This window comes from Ostrea edulis, chromosome 6, assembly GCF_947568905.1.
Source record: "Ostrea edulis chromosome 6, xbOstEdul1.1, whole genome shotgun sequence".
NCBI classification, from domain to species: Eukaryota; Metazoa; Mollusca; class Bivalvia; order Ostreida; family Ostreidae; genus Ostrea; species Ostrea edulis.
In genome coordinates this window covers 85,205,961-85,231,058 of record NC_079169.1, presented here as the reverse complement: position 1 = coordinate 85,231,058, position 25,098 = coordinate 85,205,961, and the positions used below count along the sequence as shown (strand labels likewise).

The following is a 25,098-nucleotide window of genomic DNA, read 5'->3' as shown; positions in this document are numbered from 1 at the left end:
TATAAGTTTCATTTCTTAAGTTAGAAAATCTCTGAATGAAGCCTTACATTATTGTCCTCGTGTATAAAAATAGACTTCTGTATAATGCTATATATTCAACACTATACACGACCATTCCTCACAATAAATTAAAGACTAGACTTTTTGACATCATAGACAGTTGCTTCTTCAACAAAAACGGAAATATTCATATCTAGTGATCAGTCATTCAATAACTTACTTTGTTAAACACCACTCTGATTCCACACACAAGTACTCTGAAGTTGAAATTAAAAATATGCTAGAGTTCCTCATTGACCATATCTTCGTGGTCTTTGGTGATCAGGTCTTCCAACAGTCTGTTGGAATTCCCATGGGCACGAATTGTGCTCCTTTGTTAGCTGACCTGTTTTTATATTAATATGAAGCAGAATTTATTCAAAAACTTCTACGTGAGAAGAAAAAATCTCTTGCTGTGACCTTCAGTTCGACTTTTAGATATATCGATGACGTTTTGTCTATTAACAATGATAGCTTTCATTCATATGTCGATTTGATATATCCCTGTGAGCTCGAAATAAAGGACACCACAGAGTCGTCCACTTCTGCTTCATACTTAGATATTTTATTGAAATTAGACATTAACGGCAAACTGACAACTCAACTGTATGACAAACGGGATGGTTTGAGCTTCTCCATCGTCAACTTCCCACATTTATGTAGCAATATTCCATTATCACCTGCATATGGTGTTTATATATCTCAACTGATTCGATATGCAAGAGCTTGTTCTGGGTATAGTCAGTTTTTAAATCGAGGTAAGCTACTGACAAACAAGTTGATGGTACAGGGATTTCAACAGTCTCGATTGAAGTCAGCATTTCGCAAATTCTATGGTCGTTATAACGATCTAGTTCGTCAATACAACCTCGCATTGGGTCAAATGCTGTCTGACGTGTTTCATACCGATTGTTAAGCCGTTCTTGGCACACTGATTTTGACTGCGGATAACTCCGTTTACCTGATCAGGATATGGGGCTCACGGCGGGTGTGACCGGTCAACAGGGAATGCTTACTCCTCCTAGGCACCTGATCCCACCTCTGGTGTGTTCAGGGGTCCGTGTTTGCCCAACTATCTATTTTGTATTGCTTGTAGGAGTTATGAGATTGATCACTGTTCGTTATCTTCACCTTGCATTCAACAGTATCAACATCTTTATTTTCATAAAATTTTTAAAACTTAGTTTTAATTTCATCAATGATTATGGTTGAAATTACATACAAAACTATAATAGCAATTTTTTTACACCAAAATAAAATTTTCAGATTCAGAACTATTATTGGGGGCCAAAATAGAAATTTAAAGTGTTACAAAAGAATATATCTAAAGGAAAAACTCCTTTAAAATCATTTCAAGAACCAAAAACTAACAATTTGCCAAATCAGTAATGAGAAAATACCTGTACACTACATGTGTGTGACCTTGAGAGAATAAGTGATTTATCATTAACATACACAATGATCTATGGTACCGTATTTCATTTCTTCCAACTACAGTACATTAATGGACTTGTGTATGAGAATTCACATAACATCAACTAATATTCAGCTGGGAGTACTACGTAAAATATCACAGATCAGGACTACTTCAACACCAAGAGTTGCTACTCTAATGCCAACTTTGGCTCCATCAGGAAAACTCTTGAATTGGACGGAAAGCGTCAGACGATCTCCTCATCCTTCAAGTACTATCACAGGCAGGATGTATATAAGACTGCACAGGTACGAGCCTCCTTCTCTGAAGACAACAATCTAACCAATCAACTGTCACTATGGGACATTTCACTGTGGATTTCAACCATACAGCCGCTGCCTGTGAAAGATCAATAATCATGTTTAATTGTATATTTCCTTATCCAGGAACTTTGCCAGATTTAATTATTGATCAATTTTAATATTACTCTTATATTGATTATTTTGTATATTTTAGTTATAAATGTGTTGCTGTAGAAGATAAATGCACTTTCACATAACTGAATCTCACAAATATTAGGACTCTATAATACAGCTATAAAAAATGTACTTTATATAGAATCTATCTTTTTAAAAAAAAATTTTGGCAACTTCAGTGATAAATCTATTTAAAAAATAAGGGTGTGCTTGGATGGTTAAATGGTTTTTCTTTATTCAAACCTTAAACCTTTAATACACATATAATAAACAAACTCTACATAACTCATTAGGGAATGCTACGAGCTGTAGAACATGTACATCCACTTCATTTAAATAACTCTATATGAAGAAAACCCACTTTGTTCAGCTACCTACCTTCTCACATTTTGGATCTGCTACAACATGTGTTACTTCGGAGGTGAATTCTTTAGCAACATCACCATCATAAGTAAAACAATTAAGGTCATTACTGGTATCTTAATTATTGGTTAATGTCTGATCGTTTCTCTGGAGCTGCTATTGAGAATTTCCATCAAGTCTTCATTCTCCATATATCGTATCTATTTGTACTCAACTATATCTGTACCTGTTCCAGTTATGTTAATTTTAAATACAATGTGCTTTTATCAAGACCTTTATGAAACAATATGCCTCTGAACATGACCACATTCAATTTTACAAATTTGACCTTGACATTAATAAATCACCTTGACCTTTCAATGGTATACCATTGACCTTGACCTTTCAGTATGAAGTTCCAACACCAATTAAAAAGTTGTGAACAAGGTTAAAGTCCACACAGACAAAGAGAAAAAAAACTAAACAACCAATGCCCCCCCCCCCCCCCCCCAACCTTCCAGGCATAAAGATGCATCATTTTCTAAGAACCAGTAAGCAATAAATCATCTCAGAATTCAGAATTTGTCTATCATCAAAATTGAGGGGCTAAAGATAAATTTCCACCATAAAATGTAAAATTCACATTAAAGACCTATAAAAGTCTGCAGTTTGTTAATAGAGAAATCTCATATTTCACTTGGCGGAAGCAGAAAGGATATGCAATGATCTTTCGTCTGTATTGCCTCAACCTGTCGGGTTTCAAGTTAGACGGATGTAGGTAAATGCATTTTCTGGTAAATATGTCTAGTAGCTTGCTGCTGGTACAGCCATTCGTGGAACTGATGCTGGAAGCTGTACTCTTCTTGGCTGATGAAATAAATACAGAAGAGGTTAAACTCAGGTAAATCTAGTGGGGTTTTTTGTTGGGTTTTTTTACCCCAAAAATTCCCAGATGTCTCCCCTTAAAAGTTTTGTTTTCTTATAATGGGACAACAATAACAAGAGAATGTTGCAGCCAATATCAAGGGCCAGTGTAAGTCCATATGTAAAAAGGTTCTCAAGATTTGACCTAGATTTTCTTTTTATTTGACCTTGAAGAAATGGGTCAAGGTAAAAAAAAATTATACAGTGCACCTCAGCTGATTCCCCTTAATATGTGTTCCAAGTCTGAGATCTTCATCGAAAGGTCTGGTTGTGTTTTTCTGAATTTAACCTTGAATGAAGAAATGGGTCAAGTTCAAAACATTTTGGCACAGGGCATCTTGTCTTAATGTCAACTTTCCATGTTCCAAGTTTGAAGTCCTAATGCCCAATGGTTCTAAAGATATGGCCTATTTTGGTATTTTTATACTTTACGTTGAAAAAATGAGTGTAGGTCAAAAATTGCAATGCAGTGCATATCAGCTTAATCTCATTGATGGGTGTTCCAAATTTCAAGTCTTCATCTCAAAAGGTTCTAGAGTTGTGGCTGGGTCATATTTTTCTTAACTTGACCTTGAATGAAGAAATGGGTCAAGATAACAAATTCTGGTACGATGCATCTTGTCTTAAAGGGGGCATGGACATGTACGCTTTGAGCTGAAAATCAAATTTTAGTTTTCCATTTTTATTGTTTACAATGCTTAACTGAAGTATTTCTAATCGTCAACCAAAATTTGAATATCAGTTGATGAATAACAAGTGAGATATAGCACTCACAATTGTTTGTTATGCAAACAAGGCTTGTGCCATGTTTTTTGTTTACATAGATTGCTCAATAGAAAATATCATGTCTAAAACAAAATGAAATATGTCGAACACTGGAAACTGTTTAATTGTGTTCAGAATTAACTTGTAATTTGAAAAATCTGCTTTAAACAAAACTAGTATATTTAACCTAATGTAAACTAACACATGACACAAGCTTTGTTTACATAAGGCCAATTCAACTTAATTAGTAGAATATCATCCAGGGTTACCAAAAAGTATGGGGCGGGTGGGAGGATTTTATTTTTTAATTTTTATTTTCTGAGAAAAATATTAAAGACAAACGATTTTTTTTTTCAACAGATGCGCATCATCTAATGCCAGGTGGATATCAATCTATGCTATTTTCACAGACGAATTCTAGGTTAAGCTTTAATTTCAAACAGAAATATACCTAACTTCTTCAAGATTTACGCCTGTAAAAACGCAAGAAATTAAGCAAACCATATAGATCTACTTTCTTCATGTGGCTTTTCACGTTGCTATACCGAAAATGTAAACAAGAAGTGTAAATACCGGAGTCGGACATGAAAATATTCCGAAAATCGCAAGTTTCGCAAAATGAAAAAAATTTGGGGCGGGCCAATTAAGTTGAATTGGTCTAACAAAGAATTGTGAGCTCTGTATCTCCCATGTACCTGGACAACTGTCATTAAAATTTTTGCTGAACATTAGAAATACCTTATTGAAGCATTCTAAACATTAACAAGAGTACCGCAAACGGTGCATAATACGCCTGTGAAATGCTACATAGGGTGTTTTTCTTGTGCTATAATTTGTATAACTTTGCTTCAGGTAGTATCAGCCATCAGGTAGTATCAGCCATCATGAGACTGTGACAAACTTTCATATGAACAAAGGGTCTTAGCTTAAAAATTGAGATTTCCTCAAAATGGACCAAGTTCAACAGCCTGTAATTTTTTTAAAAATGGAAGAAAATCAAATCCTTCCCCAGATGCACATCTTCAATACCCATACAAACACTCCACAAAATAAGATGGTCCTCACTTGAAAACTGTGGGAGGAGTAGGGTGGACAAATTATGTACCCTCCATAGAATATTAATTTCCAAATAGACTAAGTTCAACAACCTGTATTTTTCTCAAAAATTGTAGAAAATCAAAATCCATCCCACATGCACATCTTCAGTACCTATACAAACACTCCACAAAATAAGAAGGTCCTCACTTGAAAACTGTGGAACAAGTAGGGCGGACAAATTATGTACCCTCCATAGAATATTAATTTCCAAATAGACTAAGTTCAACAACCTGTAATTTTCTCAACAATTGTAGAAAATCAAAATCCATCCCACATGCACATCTTCAATACCCATACAAACACTCCACAAAATAAGAAGGTCCTCACTTGAAAACTGTGGAACAAGTAGGGCGGACAAATTATGTACCCTCCATAGAATATTAATTTCCAAATAGACTAAGTTCAACAACCTGTAATTTTCTCAAAAATTGTAGAAAATCAAAATCCATCCCACATGTACATCTTCAATACCCATACAAACACTCCACAAAATAAGAGATGTTTGTAGAACACATATGCCCCCCGTGGTGCAAAATTGAAAAGGGTTATACACACACTTCATTTAATTGATAGTAGTATCATCAATTCAAAATATTGAGAAGACAATATCTTCCCATGTCAAGAGTGAATTGACCATGTGACCTAAAAATCAATAGGGGTCATCTACTCCTTATGCTGTACCAGTGTACCAAGTTTGGTGTCAATCAAGCAAATAATTCTTATAATATAGGAGACAATATATTAATATGTCCAGTTTGACCTTTGACCATGTGACCTCAAAATCAATAGGAGTCATCTCCTCCTGAATATACACCACTGTACTAAGTTTGATGTCTGTCAAGCAAAGGGTTTTCAAGATATTGAGCGGACAGTATATTCCAATGTCCAGGTTGACCCTTGACCTTTAAACATGTGACCTCAAAATCAATAGGGATCATCTTCTCCTGAAGATGTACCAGTGTACCAAATTTGATGTCTGTCAAGCAAAGGGTTCTCAACAATTGTAGAAAATCAAAATCCATCCCACATGCACATCTTCAATACCCATACAAACACTCCACAAAATAAGAAGGTCCTCACTTGAAAACTGTGGAATGAGTAGGGCGGACAAATTATGTACCCTCCATAGAATATTAATTTCCAAATAGACTAAGTTCAACAACCTGTAATTTTCTCAAAAATTGTAGAAAATCAAAATCCATCCCACATGCACATCTTCAATACCCATACAAACACTCCACAAAATAAGAAGGCTCTCACTTGAAAACTGTGGGAGGAGTAGGGCGGACAAATTATGTACCCTCCATATAATAGTTATTTCCAAATAAAGGGGCAAAACTCCTGGAAAAAAGGTCGAAATGGATCAAAATTGCAGTATGATCTAGAATGACCCACAAAGAAGCTACACAGCAAGTTTCAGCATGATATTTGAAAGGGAAATGAAATTATAAAGAGAAAACCCCGAACGGACAGACGTATGGACGGACAGACAGACATCGCTGTACTATAATACGTCCTGTCTAAAGACGGGCGTATAAAAATGGGAAAATAGAATTTGAAAATTTTCATTTCAAATCGTGTCCATGCCCCTTTGCTGTCCTCTTTCAATGGTTCAAGATTTGAATCCTAATGTCAAAGAATGCTCAAGTTATGGCCTGGACCACATTCTGATGTAAAAGATTGACAATGACTTTATAAATGGGTCAAGGTAAAAACTTTTGGTGCCACGCACTCATGTTTTAATACCACCTCTTCATGTTCTAAGTTTAAAATCAAATGTTCTAAATTATGTTAAAGAGTTTTCAAGTTATGGCCTGGACAAAAGAGGTATAGCGCCCTTTCCCAGGATTTCGCCTACTACCATATTTAAATTGAAAGTACCTATTACTATTAATAGATTTACTACTTGACCCAATGTCAATCCGTTAAACAGATTTTAATACGACAGTATACTATATCAAAAAACCAAAACCAATTAAAGATTTCTCTGGTTTAAGTTAGTTCAAATTCACAAACACATATTATTTCAATGCCAATTCAGTAATTCTCCATATATCCCATGCAAAATAAGTAAATTTCATTGATCTTGTTTGCGATATTTAAGACTGTTTTTGCAAGGAATTGGTATAATTGGTATTTGTTTATTGCTAGATTTACTAAATATCATGGACTATTGAAACAATTTGGATGTTTGCAAATGTGATATATTGTAGGCCATGCCGTATACTAAGTGCGCTATACCTCTTTAGTTGAAGAATAGTTGAAGAAGAATTACTAGCTATAACTTGGTTGGGATGCCAACACAATTGTCCCCAAACATCTTATGTCGGTAATGGACCCAGGTCAATTATTTTACCATAGAAACCAAATGTCATTGAAATCTAAGATCCATGATTTATTTTTATTTTCTTGTTTGGCAGCCATTTTGAAACATTTGAAATTTGAATGGAAAGAAATACTGAAGCTAGAAATGAACTTAGGACCCTCTATTGACCCCAAAACCAAAATACCGTTGAGATTTTAACACTTTGAAATATTTCTGTATAAGGCAGCCATTTTAAAAAAGGCAGCACAAAAACATTTATGCTGAAAATGGATTTGGGAGGGGGTGGGGGGTGGGGGTGGGGGTCGTCATCATCAAATTACCCCCAGTTTGAATTGGAGCTGTTGAAGCACTTTCATAAAATCGTGCGGACAAGAAGAGGAATAATATGAAAGAAAACAATGGTAAGAAATGGAGCACAAACAATGTCCTCGACACTATATCTGCAGAAGGAGAAAACAGACAAAAACATGTCTTCCCCATAAATCAAAATAATAAAGGGATGGGTATATGTTTAGATGACACACTAACTCAAAGCATAGGCAGAACCAAAAAGTGTCAATACATTATATCGATACCACAAAATACACAGAGACAGGTTAACAGGTGTTCTCTTATACCACTCAGTTTAGTACTTTAAAAATGAAAGCAATTAAAAGGCATCTGTTTCTTTTCAAATGTTTTAATTAGTGAAGGATAAACATCTGTGTGCAATTTGCATTAAAGTTACAGAATTAATTTCCTGCTTTTACGATGATTTCAGCTTTCTTCCCCTTATCCAGGAACTGTGTACTGGTATACAGAATATAGCGTGTGAATGAAATGATCCGTCCATTAAAGGCCCTATGATATATCTTACCTAGGAATTTTGAGTTACTGGGTGTGTCTTCACTTTTCCTCTTCACCCCTTTCTGCTTTCTGGGATAATAATAACTACAGGTGTATTAAGGATAAAAACAGTCGATCAATCAAGGCTTTATAAATCATCTTTTTCCCCTCTGAACTGTAAATATGGCAACAACAAAAAACTTGGCCTTTTTTAGAGTCGATGAGTTCTGTATGACACATTCACAGAAATTTGGATTTTCATGAATAAAGCAAAATTAAATAAAAATGAAATTTTTTAATAAATAAAGGATCAAAAGAGTCCATAGTGACAATTTTATCTGCAGTACATATTATACTTTCATGTAAAATAGCACATTCTACTTTCACTTCTCTAAAATCTCCCAGCTGTTAAAATAGACATGATATAATTATCAATATTCATACATATACATTGTTCACATCTGCTTCCCATTCATGAGGAAATGTTTATCACTACCATTGGTAAAGATATCAAAGGCAAAAACATTGGAAATTTACAAATTTTACTATAATGTCAACAATACTGTATGAGTACTTATTTTAGCGTATTCAAATTTTGGCACAGTTCTAATAGATGCACTATTGGCATGATTATGATTTAGTACTTCTTTGTATACAAATGGATAAATAGAAATTTCTATATTTTAGCATAGCTATAAAGCATTTTTGCTTCACTGCCAAAGCTGCTAAAATTTGAATTCCACTAAATCAAGTACAAGGACAGTATATTGATTATAGAATTCTCAGTCATTTACAATTCAAAAACAATTCCATACCTATGTAATGGTAGTGATAATTTAAGACATGATGCAAATGGTCAATTTTTTTTAACAAAGCTTTAGGTAAACAACATTCATGATGACAACAAGATGTGTGTGTGAAATACTAATGTCCCTGTTATGGCCAAACTCCAAGGTCATGAAGTTGAAACTTTTGGTACGAAAAGAAAGGTCTTGTCACAAGGAATATGAAAGCTCTATCACCTTCCATTCAAAAGTTACGGCTAAGGCTAAAGTTTTCGTGGATGAACAGACAGACTAAAAACTATATGCCCCTGAATCTCCAATTACATGGAGATGAAAATAAAATATTACCAATAGTATTGTGAAATTTTGTAGGGAGAGGACTAACATTTGACTTCAGTCTGCTTGCCAATCCAAGTCCTTTATTGAATCAAAGGCCTCCAGGGCAACTCGTCCACTATTTCCAACAAGGGAAGGTATATAAAGCATAAAGGATCTGCCACTGCATCATATGACCTTTAATTCTTAATCTTTATAATATAGTATGGTAAAGCAAAATGTACATGATGATGCGTAAGTATTATGACTATCTAGATATCTGTGGAATTTCAAGGTCACAAACTAGGAACACGACACATTGGCTTAAGGAAGTTATCCATAAAAGCTTTCAAAAGTTGTGTGAATATATAGTTCAAGATCAAAGGTTACTATTCATGGAACCCAGCACATCTGCATGAGATGATCACTTATCGGTTCATGTCAAATATCAAAAGCCTACCACAAAAGACAAAAAAGTAACAGCCCAGACACAATTTGTAGTGGGTATCGATCTATATAAATTATTCTCTTGAAGTCTTCAAACTTCCTTCGTCTTGTTTACATGAAGTATTCTCACAAAAATGTACCAAGTGAGTATGTAAATGATGTTTTAAAACTTGTTCATTGTTTATTTGTTTACACAAAGCAAATATAGAATTCGTTAATTCATTTCAGATATATTTTCGTCAAAATTTTGTTAGAATATTAGTTCAAGAATCATCATTTATTTTCGCGGAAAGATAAATACAATATATCAAGTAATACGAAGTCCTTATTCATCTAATCCTCCCCTTCCTTATTCATGTGCAATTAAAAATATTATCATTTTGATAGACTTCATACATGTGCGTCTTTTACCATCATTGTTTGGCTAAAATTTTAATACATCAAACATTACTTTATTGACCATGTTAACACATCTTAAACTCAATGTGTCTGCTTTCATATCCGCAGTCTCATCTTCTCCTAACTGTATTCAGATGCAGACCTTGCTATCGATGTCTGATTCTTAAATATTTTCACATTCTTTCGCAAACAATGTGTGCGTTCCATTGACATTATTAAGAATTTTATGTGCATGGCAATGATTTCATTTGACAAATCAATACACATACACTGCCAGTCAATCTATATTCAGTTGCGTATGAGGGTGGATAGACGCGATGCCAAGGAGTAGCTCGCTACGTGAGTCGACTCAATAACATATTGTTTAAATCAAAGGATACATGTACGTGGGAACTCCTCTTGCAGACAGATGCTTCCGAATCAACCTCTCTGTACCGTACCAGTTAAATCCTGGAGTATCGTGACCAATCCTAGGCAGGTGGACACTCGCTTCAAAGAAAATGTTTTGATCAAAACTTGTATGGTAAAACACACTTATAGCGAAGAGCTGAGGGCCAACAATTTTGATCTGTTATCAATGTGATTTGTTTTATACATTAAATTCATAATATGTTTTAAAACTACAAGGAATACATATCACTTCGCTGTAAGTGTGAATTCATTACAAGCATGTTCGCTGTAACCATGTTTTACTGTAGTGAACATAAACAAGATTTTCATCCATTTCCAATGACCTTTGTCGATAGTAAGCCTTATAAAGTAACTGCATGCATTAAATCTTAATCAAGTGCAGGTGTGGATACCTTTACGAGCTTTTGCCAATTTATACACCATCTTCAGTCCATCTCTCAGTGCAGATAATTTGATTCCAGTCAGAGAATTGTTCTTTTTGTCCCTGTGCTGGGCTATGATAAGACACATCTGTGAAAAAAGGATCATTACTTTGTTACTCACATTATTTTTAGTGCTAGAACAATTAAATCTGGATTTTGTAAATACTTTTTTCATCACTTTTATTTCCACTTAAAAGTCTTCACAGAGGTACATTTTATCTATCATCATGATTAAGATTCATGAAGGATACAAGTTCTCATTTAGGAAATACAAAACAACTTCATTCAGTTGAAAGTATTCTGGCCATTAATTTGCGCGAGTCTTGAAGCAACAGTCTATAATAAGGACGACAGGAAACAATCATTTACTACCATACATCTGGCCATTTTTGCTGCATATAGATTTTTAACAATTTTGCAGGTCTATGAAATTCATAAAAATATTTTTTGTGAAAATAAAACATCCTATGTTGTCCTTTAATGATAAAACTAATTTGCATAATTCAAATACACAAAAATCCATCAATGGCAAATTTGACCCAATTTCGCAAAAGTAAATATTCGCAAAAATTTCCAGATTTATACCGTATACTGACCCAGTCCTCCACATCTCCCGACCCAGACTTATCATCCATGGAAATAAGGTGACAATCTCCGACACGTATGTCTGAAACACATAAAACCTTGCACTTAGTTATTCAGTGTGGACTACAATTCTCCTGTAAATTAGCGTCGATGTCTACAAACCCTTCATTTTAGCTGCCAGCTCATACTGCTCCTCCACGGAGCGACTTCGTTTGGAGATTGCTGTGAACACCCCGCCTTTACCCCACCATCCCGAGTCATCTGAACAACAACAAAAAAATACAAATTAAGGATACTGAAGAGGTGCGTGTGGTAAGGATTTTGATTTTCTTCAATTTTTGAGAAAATTACAGGCTGTTTAACTTTTAAGGAAATGTTATATCAAATATCGGACATAGTTGTCCTTTTAACTTCTCTCACCGTTTTGAACCTAGAACCTGTGTAACTAACTTAACATAGTGCAAGGATATTGATTCTGAAGAATTTTTTACTTTCTTATTTACAGGTTGTTGAACTTGGTCAAATTTGGGGAAATATTTTACACACAGAACACTTCTGTGTATCTACCTCCTGTCAAAGTTTTTAAACTACGACTTTTCATTCATATGAAGCAAAGAAAGTAGTCACAGCCTGATGATGGCTGATACTACTTTTAAAAAATCATGGCTTAAGAAAAACACCCTAAATGGAAGTTTTTCACGGGGCATATTATGTACCGTTTTCGGTACTCTTGTTATAACTAGCTGTGAATATACATGGATCATTCTGATCAGTTTCTGTCAGAAAAGCATTCTGTAACTTTGAAGTCTGTTGAACTGATTGGATAGATTCATACTTCATCCAAAATGAAATACAACAGAGCTCAAGGGAAACAACTCTTACCAGCACAGTGGACAACAAGATTAACACCGGTTTTAGTCTGTACTGGGTGAGTGACATCACCACTGACGTAGTGAATGGCATGACTTTTCTGTCCTCCATCATCTTCCTCCTCATCCAGTTTTAATCTAGAATCTTTCTCTTCATCTTCAGAGCCTTCATCATCACTATCAAATGTGACACAGCTGGAAACGTAACTGTTTGCGGTCCAAAGTTCTTCCCTTAAGTAAAATGTAACACTAGATATAGTTCAGACGTCAGTGTGCAGTACATAAAATTGTGTACATAATCCTATACCATTACATTAATATGTTTCTTCACAAGAAAATGAAAGTAATAGTGAGAAGTTTAAATAATGGACAACATCCCGGTGTATGACCGTTACATTCTCAGGACATATATATTTGTGATGAGTTGACCTACAATTTTTTCCTCTGTTGTTCAGCCCTCTTCTTGGCTCGTTCTTCAGCCTCTTTAGCTTTTCTTTCAAGAGTCTCCTTCCTCTGTAAACAGAGCACACAAATTCATAACAAACATGGACTACATAGTATGCCAACAGTATTTCTAAGATATGGGGAGATAAAATACTTCATCCAAAGTCTTTCAAGGTTATCAGCAACTTTAGACCAATTTTAATCTCTTGAAGTAGTTGTAACTTCATCAAGGCCTTCCAATCTTTTTTTTCTTCAATAAACTTTTAGATGATCAATCTGTTGACAGCATCAATGCTAAAATCCAAAATCTGTTTAGGCTAATAGCAACTTTAAATCAATTAATCAATTTTAATCTCTTGAAGTAGTTGTAACTTCATCAAGGCTTTTCAAATTTTTTTTCAACAATCTTTTTAAGATGATCAATCTGTTGACAATATCAGTGCTAAGATCCAATGGTAGTCATCTAACACAATATCTAAGATGGCCAGTTTTAATGACAGTGGTACCTTTCTGTTTCTCTCCTCAATCTCCTCAGGGGTGAGTTGTGTTTTCGCTCGTCTGGACGTCTCAGTCAGCGGACTGAACATCACAGACTTCTTCCTTAGTGACCTCTCTCCGGAATAGTCTTCCTCCACTATCAGCTGTTCAGCTGAAAATCATGAATAAAATACATTGTTCTCCAAGTATGGTAGTTGTGATTTGCTTTCCAAGCAATATCTTCATTTTGAAATTAAATCAGACTGTAAAATAGGACATTATTTACAGTTCTGAAGCATATATACCAGACAATATGGTAGGCAATAAATTAAAAAATGTCAGAAAAATGTAATATTGCAATGTTGATGAATTAAATTTTCTCAGATTTTATATTTCATTTTGATACAGAATGTCAGAACTATGAAATTTTGGAACTCTTCAGCAAAAGAAGTTATGAAAATTATGCATCACATGGGCAACTCTTGTATACAGATTTTTGTGATGGCTAGAGATGATTTATTTCTGATACAAAAATATCTGCCTGGTTTATTTTTCAGAATGTTGTATTAAGCGAATATTGTAGTACCAAAAACATGAGTTTCTAATCTATCAATAATGGAATTAGATTCATTATAATAAGGACCAACCGCTATGCAATGATATCATAAAAATTCACATTATATGCATTAAACTTACTATCTGATAGTTACAAGTGCTTGTTTACTAAAAACTAGCCCTAGTAAAATCAGAAAATGAGATTTCATTAGTAAGTCATACTAAATATTATAATAATATGTTTATTCACCAATTAAGGGCCCTCCAGGGGAGGGAGGGCATGTACAGTTTAACTAGTAATTAATTATAACAATATGAATAAATAACAATCATTCAGATGGACTACTACTGTCTGAGTTCACATTTCTGCACTGCACACATCAAACATTATAATCACGACCGAATTGAAGAAGAAATAATGGTTTCAATATTCAGTATTCTAAACGTCCTGACCCCATTCTCAAAATTTTGAAAAATAAAGGTTAAACACAGCTTTACTTATTTTGATACTCTACAGAAAATAATCCCAGATCCCAGCACTCACTAGAAAGGAGGTCCTCGAATGCCTTTTTGTCAGCCGCTGAGGGTTCCTTGGTGTAATCCACCCCCTCAAACTCGTACATACTAGATGGCGCCTCCTCCAGTTCCACATCATCCTGTGTTATAAATAAAACACGTCAGTCAAATCAGAATTAGTATTTTACAAGAAACAAGTTTACCAAAACAGCATACAAATGTTTGCTGTTCAACATTTTAAGCTTCTATAAAATGTATCACAATTTCAACAGCTCCTACCTTTTGTTCAACACTGGCTGAGGCTTCCTCTTCCAACTGCCATTCACCACTGACAGAAGGACCAAGGATTTTAGCAAAGTCAATGTTTGAGTCTGTGGCATCATCATCATTTAACAGAGTGTCTACTCCAAACTTCAGGATGTCCTGTAACTATAAAAATAAACCATTTTATTCAACAGTTATTTATCAAGATGTCCTGTAACTATCAAAATAAACCATTTTATTCAACAGTTATTTATCAAGATGTCCTGTAACTATCAAAATAAACCATTTTATTCAACAGTTATTTATCAAGATGTCCTGTAACTATCAAAATAAACCATTTTATTCAACAGTTATTTATCAAGATGTCCTGAAACTATAAAAATAAACCATTTTATCAAACAGTTATACATCAAGATGTATCAAAATAAGCCAATTTATTCCACATTTATTTATCAAGAGGTCCTGAAACTATAAAAATAAAAGCATTTTATTCAGCAGTGGTGCATGCATTGTAATTCTCTACACGTGCTATTAAAGTCAGAACACGAGTAATTTTGGAACTTCCATTCCACTGAATTTGACATTTTACATTTCACTATGAAAAATCATTAGGAACCAAAATTTTTGTGTAAGATATTATCTATGTCAAACCGAAATATATTTCCCCAAGTAACATTTTTTTATTATGATAGTTGACAAAAAGGACAAAAGTAAAACATGAGATCGAATCTCTAAGGATTGAATGACTTTTCAGAATTACACATACTGGCACATGTTGGTCAGCAATTAGAGACTGTTTACTGAGCCCCAGGGAGAACTCGCCCTCCTCTATCACTTTCTCCGTTAGTTTCAGTTTGTCTTCTGCTCGCTTCAGAATGATTTCCTCCACGGTGTTTCTTCCTACCAGACGGATTATCTTCACCGGTCTAAACGAAACATACCGGCCATTATATAATACATTTCACTTTGGGGAAAAAATCCAATCTGTTTACCGGTACTGTAAACCAACCTTTATTCAAGACGACTTTATTTTGCGATTTACCAGTGATAAACTATTTTGCGATTTACCAGTGATGAACTATTTTGCGATTTACCAGTGATGAACTGGGTTGTGGGGACTCATTTTCACAACCAAGGTAATCTTAAACAATTACAAGAGACATTAAAGGACCGGTATGTGGTGAGAAATATGCGCAATATTTGCAATGATGTTTTTGTGAACATGGTGAAAATTTCTCACATGCAAATAAAAGTTGGCTTACAGTCCATGGCGTTACAATGAATTACTGCCCATGTAAACTAAACATACTTAATTAAGGCCACTTGCTACAAACAAAACATTTTACAAAACTGACAAAAAATGGATCCCAAATTTATGTCTATATAAATAAAATAAATAAATAATGTATGGAATTCAAATTTTGTCCATGATTTCTCAATTACATCCAATACAGTGTGAATACTAAGAAGAGAATCACATGTTACATAGGGAGGGGCGATATATCACAATTTCTGAACATCATAGAAAATATACAAGTATTATGTATTAATTACAACCTGAATAAGCCAAAAAAAGTATCAACCTATGCATCCATTTTTTTTGTAGCAATTTAAGTGTCCTTAAATGCATAAAATATTATTTTCTGTGTGGTAAAAAAGATTTAGCAATTTTTTGGAAATGAAATTCATCGTTATCATTGTATAAGTGTATACCTTGTTTGTCCTATTCTGTGGGCCCGGGCTGCAGCTTGGAGATCATTCTGAGGATTGAAGTCACTGTCCACAAAAATGACAGTATCTGCACTGACTAGATTCAGGCCCTGACCCCCTGCCTTGGTGCTTAACAGAAAGACGAACGTCTCCGTGTTCTTGTTAAAGTTTTGGACGGCAAGAAACCTCTCCTCCCCTCGGACTGATCCATCCAGACGCTCATAGCTGTATTCTGTTTAACATTTTAGTTTTAACAAGTTTTTTATTTCTCTCACGGGCAATTATATCGCTCCAGTTCAAATTTACTATTAAATTCATCTTTAATAGTGAATTCGAACTCAAGCGATAAAATTGCCTGTAATTTCTCTATATTAAAAAACAGCAATCTACAAATGGCTGTGCATGTACATCTACAAGTGCACAAAGTGCGTGTTAAAAAAAATATTAAACTACTTTGTAATCAGAATTGTAGGAAAATAAACAATGATAAAAGGACATCAAAGTTTTTATTTTCTATACAAATCTCCAGACTAAGGAGTTTCTTCTTCAACAATTCTGATAACAGATCTCCTAGAGGAGAGTGATACTTCATACATCAGAGATTTCACACTATAGACTTCCTTTGATGATTTTGGTAACTATGGTAACTTACCTCTGTATCCAAGGTAATCCTGTAGTATGTCCAACATGTGGGTCATCTGTGAGAACAGTAGAACCTTGTGTCCATTGCTTTGTAGGTAATTCAATAACTGGTCAATTAAAATCAGTTTACCACTGGCTTCAACGAGGTGTTCTCCCAACTCAAAGGGCTCTGGTTCCACACCTGTAACATCATCATCGTAACCATTGTTGTAATCATCATCGTAATCATCATCATAATCATCGTCTTTCAAAAATTCATCTAGTAGTGCATGTACTGGTAAGTTTTATAAAAAAAAAAACTCAAGATATGCTGACGTAAAAAAGAAGTAATATTGTGTATTTCTCAGAAGACACAGAGACAATCAGTACAGACCATCAAACAAGTATGGATGATTGACACATTTTCTGAGCTGCATTAGAATATTCATGAGTCTGGGAGATCCGCCTCCCGGTCGATTTGTGTCTGCGAAAACACCTGAAATGCAAATGACCGATGAATAAGAAAAGAATACGTCTTATAAAATCCCAAACTTAAAATTCATACAAACATCTGTATCTCACTAATGTATTCATATACATATACATGTATATCTATATTTATAACATTTACATATACATCTCCATCTATTATGTTTTACATATATATGCATTTCAAATGAATTCCCGTAGTGAAGTCTTACTGATATCTTTTGTAAGGATAGCTTTGTACAGTTTTTTCTGGACCTTAGATATCCCATGATACATCACAATTTCTGACTTCTTGGGCAGGTCTTTTAGGACGGCCTCCTTGGTCCTCCGTAAGAGATAGGGCTGAAGCACCTCGTGAAGCTCTGATTTACCTATAACAAACAGCAAAACAGATCTCGGAACGCAAAATCATGCTTTATTGCTGCGAAAATTCATTCAAACTACCTTAAACTTTGAATTTTTGGGTTTATTCTTTTTGGCAAAACTGAGTCAAAATAATAGTAAATTATTTTTGTTGCTAAATAATTTTGAAGAACTTATATTCCTGGAAATTGTTTTTATCTGTTTTTGTTTTTATCTACAACAAGACATTTATTAATAACAAACTTGATCTGGCATAGAATAGGTCCTCAGTACCCCTTGCTTGTTGCAAGAGGTGACTAAATGGGGCGGTCCTTCAGATGAGACCACGAAAAACCGAGGCTCCATGTCACAGCAGGTGTGGCACGATAAAGATCCCTTCCTGCTCAAAGGCTGCAAGTGCCAAATATAGGCCTAAATTTTGCAGCCCTTCACTGGCAATGGTGACATTTTCATATGAGTGAAAAATTCTCGAGAGGGATTTTAAACAATATACAATCAAACATATCAATCAACAATAACAAGCTTTACGGTACCTACAACGCAATGATCAATCATTTGAATAACAGAAGAACACTGAATAATTTATAAATAAAAGTCATATTTCTAAATTTCATCATTTCACTATATTTGTTACAATGTAATTAAATTGATTTCCAACACTGACATTCTATCACATTACAAATGGAATTTGTCATGGTTACCTTTATTTTTAGCGACATCTTTGTACTTGTTAACAAATTTTTCTTGGCCCGATAACCTGAAAATTCTCGGAGCCACGAAGCTGAGCAGAGAGTAGAGCTCACTCAGATTATTTTGCACTGGCGTCCCAGTCAAAAGCACTCTGTAGTCAATGTCCCACTGAAAACAGAGGAATTGTACACTGCAATATCAAGCTTTGTTCTTACTGGGGCGAGGTCAATAAAGTTTGCAGTCAAATTATGTTTTACATTTATCAATCCTCCCGATTATTAGTCGGTCTCGAACAGACAGACGGGCATTAAAGTTGAACACTGACTACAAATGTTCTTACATCGGACAATGTTTGATACAGCAAAGATTCACTGTTCTTCAGACGATGAGCTTCATCCACAACTATAACTCTCCAGGGTATGGAAGAGAAAAAAGCATCGTCTTTCAGGCACAGCTAAAATTTAAAATGGTACATTAAGTTGCAGTTATACATGAGATCATGCATGTACATCATTACATCCCTTTGACATCAATAATGTGAAGTAATAATTTTACCCCCAAAAAATTCCGTATTGTTCTGATGCAATGTTGACTACTCAAACGAATATAGGTACTTTTACAAAAAAGTCTTTAATGTTTATTTCTCAGCATGGTTAAAAAAATTATTGATATGTACATATATTTTATTTACTAATATCAATTCTGAAAATCCATCAAGTCAGAATTATATGAAACACACAAGTGTAAGGAAAATATTGCATTAGTTTTATTCCTTGTTAGAAAATAAATAAATAAGTTGTTTACCTCATATGTTGTGAGAAGTATATCAAAGGGTTCTCTCCCCTTTTTTAGATCACGTTTTATATTAGATGCAAGTTCATGTCGTTTGTCTTTATCTCCAACATATGTCTGAATTTTCAAGGATGGTGAAAATCTGGGGGAGTAACCAAAAGAACAATAAATTCCTGCAAAATCCGACATCTATCACTTTGAATGTTATTTTTTCTCTAAACAAATATCCTGCTGTTTTAGAAATCTCATAATAGGCAGAAATCAAATAGCAATGTGCATGAAATCCTTTAAAAAACTTCAGATTCTGGTATACATATGATGGTAGAATAAAACATGAAATGGGGTGGATGGCAAGCCATTACCATTTAGACTTATCTGTCGTGAACGGCTTTCCACTTTGACAATGATACATACCTATGAAACTCTTCGCCCCAGTTTTCTAACACTGACCGTGGACACACGACAAGACTGTGTTGATTCGACTTCTTCAGGTATGTTAGAAAGGCTATCGTCTAAAATCACATGCTGTTAACTTTAACAAATTCTGTTTGCAAATATTATTATTAATAATAATACAGTTTAACTCTAATCATAAATAAGTATAAAATATTGAAGTATGTGTATTTCGCATTTTTTTTCATTTAATACATTTAATAAGACCGCATATTTTGAATGTAGATTCTATTACTATAGTTGTGTTTTGACATGAAAAATTACCTGACAAGTTTTACCCAGTCCCATTTCATCCCCAAGGATAGCATGAAAAATAATTACCTGACAAGTTTTACCCAGTCCCATTTCATCCCCAAGGATAGCTCCATGCCCTTTCTTTGTACAGTCCACCAGCCAGTTTACCCCTGATAGCTGGTAATGTCTAAGGGGCAGGTCTGAAAAAGTGGCATTAAATACACAAAAACATTCCCTCAACTTCTAAGTATTAACCACTAAAATGAACAAGAAGTATTGTGAGCACTGCTCACCAAGAATACCCCCCCCCCCTCCCCGCTTACCCCTATCTCTCAAAGGGTGTTGTTAATAAGTATAAATTACCTCTTTCCTGAATGTAAAAAAGAAAGGGCGTGACAAAACCTTGGGTAGTCTCTTCTATAAGAGATGAAATTAAATGTGTGTATTTGCTACTTCAATGTCCGGTGCGCTTGACCTTTGGACCCCAAAATCGATAGGGAACATCTTCATCCCATGGGTAGTCCATATGTAAGATATGGTGACTGTAGGTGGAAAGGATAACACTTTAGAGCCCAGAAACTATATTGCTACTTTGATATCCAGTGCACTTGACCTCGAATTCGATAGGGATCATCTTCATCCCATGGGTAGTCCATATGTATGATATGGTGACTGTAGGTGGAAAGGATAACGCTTTAGAGCCCGGAAACCATATTGCTACTTCAATGTCCAGTGCGCTTGACCTCGAATTCGATAGGGAACATCTTCATCCCATGGGTAGTCTATATGTTTGATATGGTGACTGTAGGTGGAAAGGATAACACTTTAGAGCCCAGAAACTATATTGCTACTTCAATGTCCAGTGCGCTTGACCTCAAATTCGATAGGGAACATCTTCATCCCATGGGTAGTCTATATGTTTGATATGGTGACTGTAGGTGGAAAGGATAACACTTTAGAGCCCAGAAACTATATTGCTACTTTGATATCCAGTGCACTTGACCTCGAATTCGATAGGGAACATCTTCATCCCATGGGTAGTCCATATGTATGATATGGTGACTGTAGGTGGAAAGGATAACGCTTTAGAGCCCAGAAACTATATTGCTACTTTGATATCCAGTGCACTTGACCTCGAATTCGATAGGGATCATCTTCATCCCATGGGTAGTCCATATGTATGATATGGTGACGGTAGGTGGAAAGGATAACGCTTTAGAGTCCGGAAACCATTGTATCTACAGACGGACAGAAAACCCGATTCCAGTACCCCCCCCCCTCCACCAACTTTGTTGTGGGGGGGGGGGGGGGGGGGGGGTATAATGATTAACTTGTTTTAAAACAAAATGATTTTCACCCATCCCTAGTGATCAATATTTGAAAGTTCTCAACACAACAGAAAAGTAGAGTAACCTCCAATTTTTTTATTCATCAGTAATTATGTTAGAAATTCAAAATGAGTGTCACTTTAATTAAGTAACTGATAAAGATGAAAACTGGCGGGGAAAGTATATCAAATGGAAAATTTAGACATTCTGGACATATTTTCATAATTTCAAGGTTAATCACCTTCTCTTTCTCCTTCGAGTATTAGATTTACTTCTGTTGCTTTTAAAAAGCTAAAAAAAAAAAGGGGGTACTTCACAATAATTTTAATATTTATATTTTCTGACCATTCAATATCATCTAAAATGAGAAATTACAAAATTTGAAGAACTGAGATGTAGTACATGTATATACCAGGGTATTCATGACAGAAAAATCATTAAAGTACCTCCGATACTTGAAAATCATATTTTCTTCTTAGTACATGTATAGATATTCAACGATCATTAAAAAACTCTAGAACTTTATCAAAAGTTTGAGATTTAGAAATACATGCCATCTTGAGCCCAATACCGAGACTCAACAAAAACTGAATGCCATTATCGGAGTCTCTTTTATTCAATAACTAAATGAACATGAAACAAGTCTCATATTTATGAGAGATATTACTTTCTTGCAAACTAGGGGTTCAGATTATGACTTTACACTAGTCTAGAGCATGTTAAGCTAGGAATAAGCATTACACTTTCATGATAAAACTTCCTCTTGTAAAATCCCTCAAACTGATAACATCAGAAATAGCACTGCGAGCTGCATATTAAACTATACACCTAACACAGTTTTCAATTAGCCTAATGTTTCTTGTTTATAATTTGATAGATTTGCCTATTCAAACAGTTTCTTTGATAACTTATTGGGGTCAAAAATCCCCCAAACTTTTTACAAGATTAAATCTTGATCAAACATGTATCAAAATTGGAACATCAAAGTTTTGAATATCATATCTTATTAAAAATAGTTTTGAGGTTAATGCAACAACTTCACAAATTGCTTTCAGGTCCTCTTCAGCACTAACTGTCTCCAGAGGCTGACCATGTTGCTTCAGAATGCCACCTTCAAATGTAATCCTGTTACTTTAAAAGCATCTTCAGTCATTCACTGCTTGGATTCACATAAATATTGTACTGTTTGGATTCACATAAATATTATACTGCTTGGATTCACATAAATATTGTACTATAAATATTGTACTGTTTGGATTTACATAAATATTGTACTGCTTGTATTCACATAAATATTGTACTATAAATATTGTACTGCTTGGATTCACATAAATAGTGTACTGCTTGGATTCACATAAATATTGTACTATAAATATTGTACTGTTTGGATTCACATAAATACTGCACTGTTTGGATTCACATAAATACTGCACGGCTTGTGTATTCGTGTAAATATCAATGGACTTTTCACCGCATATGGCAGCTATTTGAACAATATCTGACAGCTGTTGAATCCATCTGCAAGAGTCTCAAGCTCAACAACTACATCTCCCTGCCCACCATTGATTTTTCCACTTCTTCACACAATAATGTCTCCTCTTGCAACATGAATCTCATTCCATCAGGTTAACATAATGGCACATTTGTGTATAATTTCATGTCATATCCCCGTTCTTAACGCGATCAGCTTTCTTTGTCTAATCCCTTAATTTGCTCGAGCATTTAAGTTTAGACAAACCTGCCTTTGTAGAATTTCTGAGTGCCAGACATAAAAAATAAATTTACTGTTTACCCCAATCACAACCTACCAGATATCATAAGCAAGTCAATAAAATTAATATTAAACCCAATAACAGTACTAATAACGATGATGTCATTTGTGATGGACCTCTGGAAGTTTTCAACTTTCCCCAAATTATAAGCCCTTAACAAATATTTAGGTAATTGAAAAGAAAATAATGTAAAGATAATTCATAAATAAATACTGTTAACACCATAAACATACTTTTTAGATGTTAGAACTCCTGCACATAGTGCACCACTTCCATTAAAATAGTGAAGCACGTGGAGTCAGAAAACACGGTTGTAAAAGTTTGTTGATAGATTAAGCACCTGTAATAGGAAGGAAGAAAATGCAATGGACCTGACCCCGATTCGAACCTGGGCCCCCTGAATCTCTAGTCAAGTGCTCTACCAGTTGAGATATCTAGAAATTGGCGATCGAACCCATCTGAATGCTACATTCCTCCCTCTTAATGTCTTCACACCTAATGACATCAACCCAGATTCTTTTTGCCCCTGGCAGGACTTTCACTTGCAAATCCAGGGGTGGTCTAGGGCACCAAATGTAGAAGGAAGGGAGAAAATGCAATGGATCAGACTGGGATTCGAACCTGGGCCCCCTGAATCTCTAGTCAGGTGCTCTACCAACTGAGCTAACTGGGCACTGGCAATAGAACCTGTATGACCACTACACACCAAATAAACCATTTTGCACAAGTTTGTACAGTCTCAAACACTTTATGTTCTTACTACAACATCCTTGTTTACTATTGATGTCTGACTGTCACTTGAATAATGATTATAGATGGCCAAGTTACATGCATGTACAGTTTTTTTTGTAAACAGTTTAAAACTATGTACTTTCTGTTAAAATAAGGCATGTCAGATATCCTTATCAGGAATACATACATGTATATACAAAAATTTGACAGTGTTTTTATTAAGCATTGAAATTTGTAGAAACATTGGACTTGATACAGCTGAAATTTATTATATTACGACTATATACTGATCATTTGAAATTACACTCTCAACGTCCATACACGGTTGCATGAATAATAAAAATATTTGAAGTAGCATATGGACTGCATCAAAAAGTATAATCAGAATACTTATGAAATACTGATAAAAATAGAACTCACGTATAATTTACTCATCCTAAAAATATCTTAGTTAAAACATGTAAAACTAAAAATCATTTTGTAATAGATAGATCTATATTTCCCCTACGCATTTTTAACTACTATGTCAATTCTATAAGTTATTATATCTTATATAAACAGAAATACAAAGTAAAACTGTCTTATATGATCTTATAGAGACTTGTATTTGCTATCTAAATTTTACTTGATCATGATCTCCCTCCTCTTTTGAATCGCCAAGATCAAAACCTCTTAATTTTTGTAAAGTTTCATATCAATTCATTACCTGCCCAACCGAATCTCTTTAAAGCGTCATTATTTTTTACATATTTCTCTGTAATTGCAACGTCGTCTTCGTCGCTGTCACTGATCATTTTCAACTGAATTTACTGTCGATGCAAGTTTTCAGTGAACAAGAACGATAACTCTCGACATTTCCGGGTGAGTTATCTGCTCCTAGGTGTCCAGTTTGTCAACACAAATTAATTATTAAAGTTGTTAACATGTGAGGATTGGCCACTGAAATGGATTTAAAGACCAGGATAAAATCAATTCTTAAAAAGCAGGTAATGTAACTAGTTTTTTTTTTTTGGTTGTTGAGATGAATGCAGAAGTAATTTGAGTAAAAATTTTGCATACGTTCGAATTTACTCGGTAGTGATCCTGAATATATTCAGAATGATGACTGGTAATGAATATAACTCTGTATTTGAAGGTTTCCTATTTTACAAGTCTACATTTACAATCTTCTCAAAAGTCATTTGAATTTCAAAAATGAGAAATTAATTTTGTCGTG

At 34.6% G+C, this 25,098-nt stretch overlaps 2 protein-coding genes across 6 annotated transcripts in view; one reads left to right on the top strand and one right to left on the bottom strand.

The window, feature by feature from the left end:
• Nucleotides 1–1,207: 1,207 nt before the first annotated feature.
• On the bottom strand, nt 1,208–24,734 carry LOC125683051 (chromodomain-helicase-DNA-binding protein 1-like). 2 transcript variants are annotated; one of them, XM_048923760.2, is made up of 24 exons: nt 24,589–24,734; nt 20,138–20,250; nt 19,778–19,875; nt 19,376–19,505; nt 18,912–19,025; nt 18,583–18,739; nt 17,731–17,889; nt 17,424–17,525; nt 17,061–17,231; nt 16,412–16,640; nt 15,465–15,624; nt 14,714–14,863; nt 14,463–14,574; nt 13,393–13,535; nt 12,876–12,955; nt 12,456–12,673; nt 11,736–11,834; nt 11,585–11,655; nt 10,959–11,076; nt 10,536–10,644; nt 8,241–8,314; nt 2,992–3,138; nt 2,308–2,381; nt 1,208–1,852 (listed from the first exon to the last, which is right to left on the bottom strand). In XM_048923760.2, exons 1-24 carry the CDS (start codon nt 24,674–24,676, stop codon nt 1,721–1,723), a joined length of 3,048 nt encoding a protein of 1,015 aa, XP_048779717.2. In that variant the 5' UTR covers nt 24,677–24,734; the 3' UTR covers nt 1,208–1,720. The 2 variants fall into 2 exon arrangements, with proteins under 2 accessions (XP_048779717.2, XP_048779718.2); XM_048923761.2 differs by lacking the exons at nt 20,138–20,250; nt 24,589–24,734 and adding an exon at nt 20,081–20,116.
• The window catches only part of LOC125683052 (syndetin-like), a 39,395-nt gene continuing 39,023 nt past the window's right edge, over nt 24,727–25,098 (top strand). For all 4 annotated transcript variants that reach the window (XM_056142442.1, XM_048923764.2, XM_048923763.2 and 1 more), the window contains exon 1: nt 24,727–24,868. In XM_056142442.1, coding sequence (XP_055998417.1) covers nt 24,827–24,868 — 42 coding nt within the window. In that variant the 5' untranslated portion in view covers nt 24,727–24,826. The remainder of the gene's footprint in view (nt 24,869–25,098) is intronic.

Excerpts from the sequence above, each read along its gene's own strand:
- LOC125683051 (XM_048923760.2), bottom strand. The coding sequence starts at position 24,676 with ATGATCAGTGACAGCGACGAAGACGACGTTGCAATTACAGAGAAATAT. Across the intron at positions 11,656-11,735 it reads GCTGGCAGCTAAAATGAAGG|ACATACGTGTCGGAGATTGT; the intron begins GTTTGTAGACAT and ends TATGTGTTTCAG. Across the intron at positions 11,077-11,584 it reads CGGGAGATGTGGAGGACTGG|ATGTGTCTTATCATAGCCCA; the intron begins GTCAGTATACGG and ends CTTTTTTCACAG.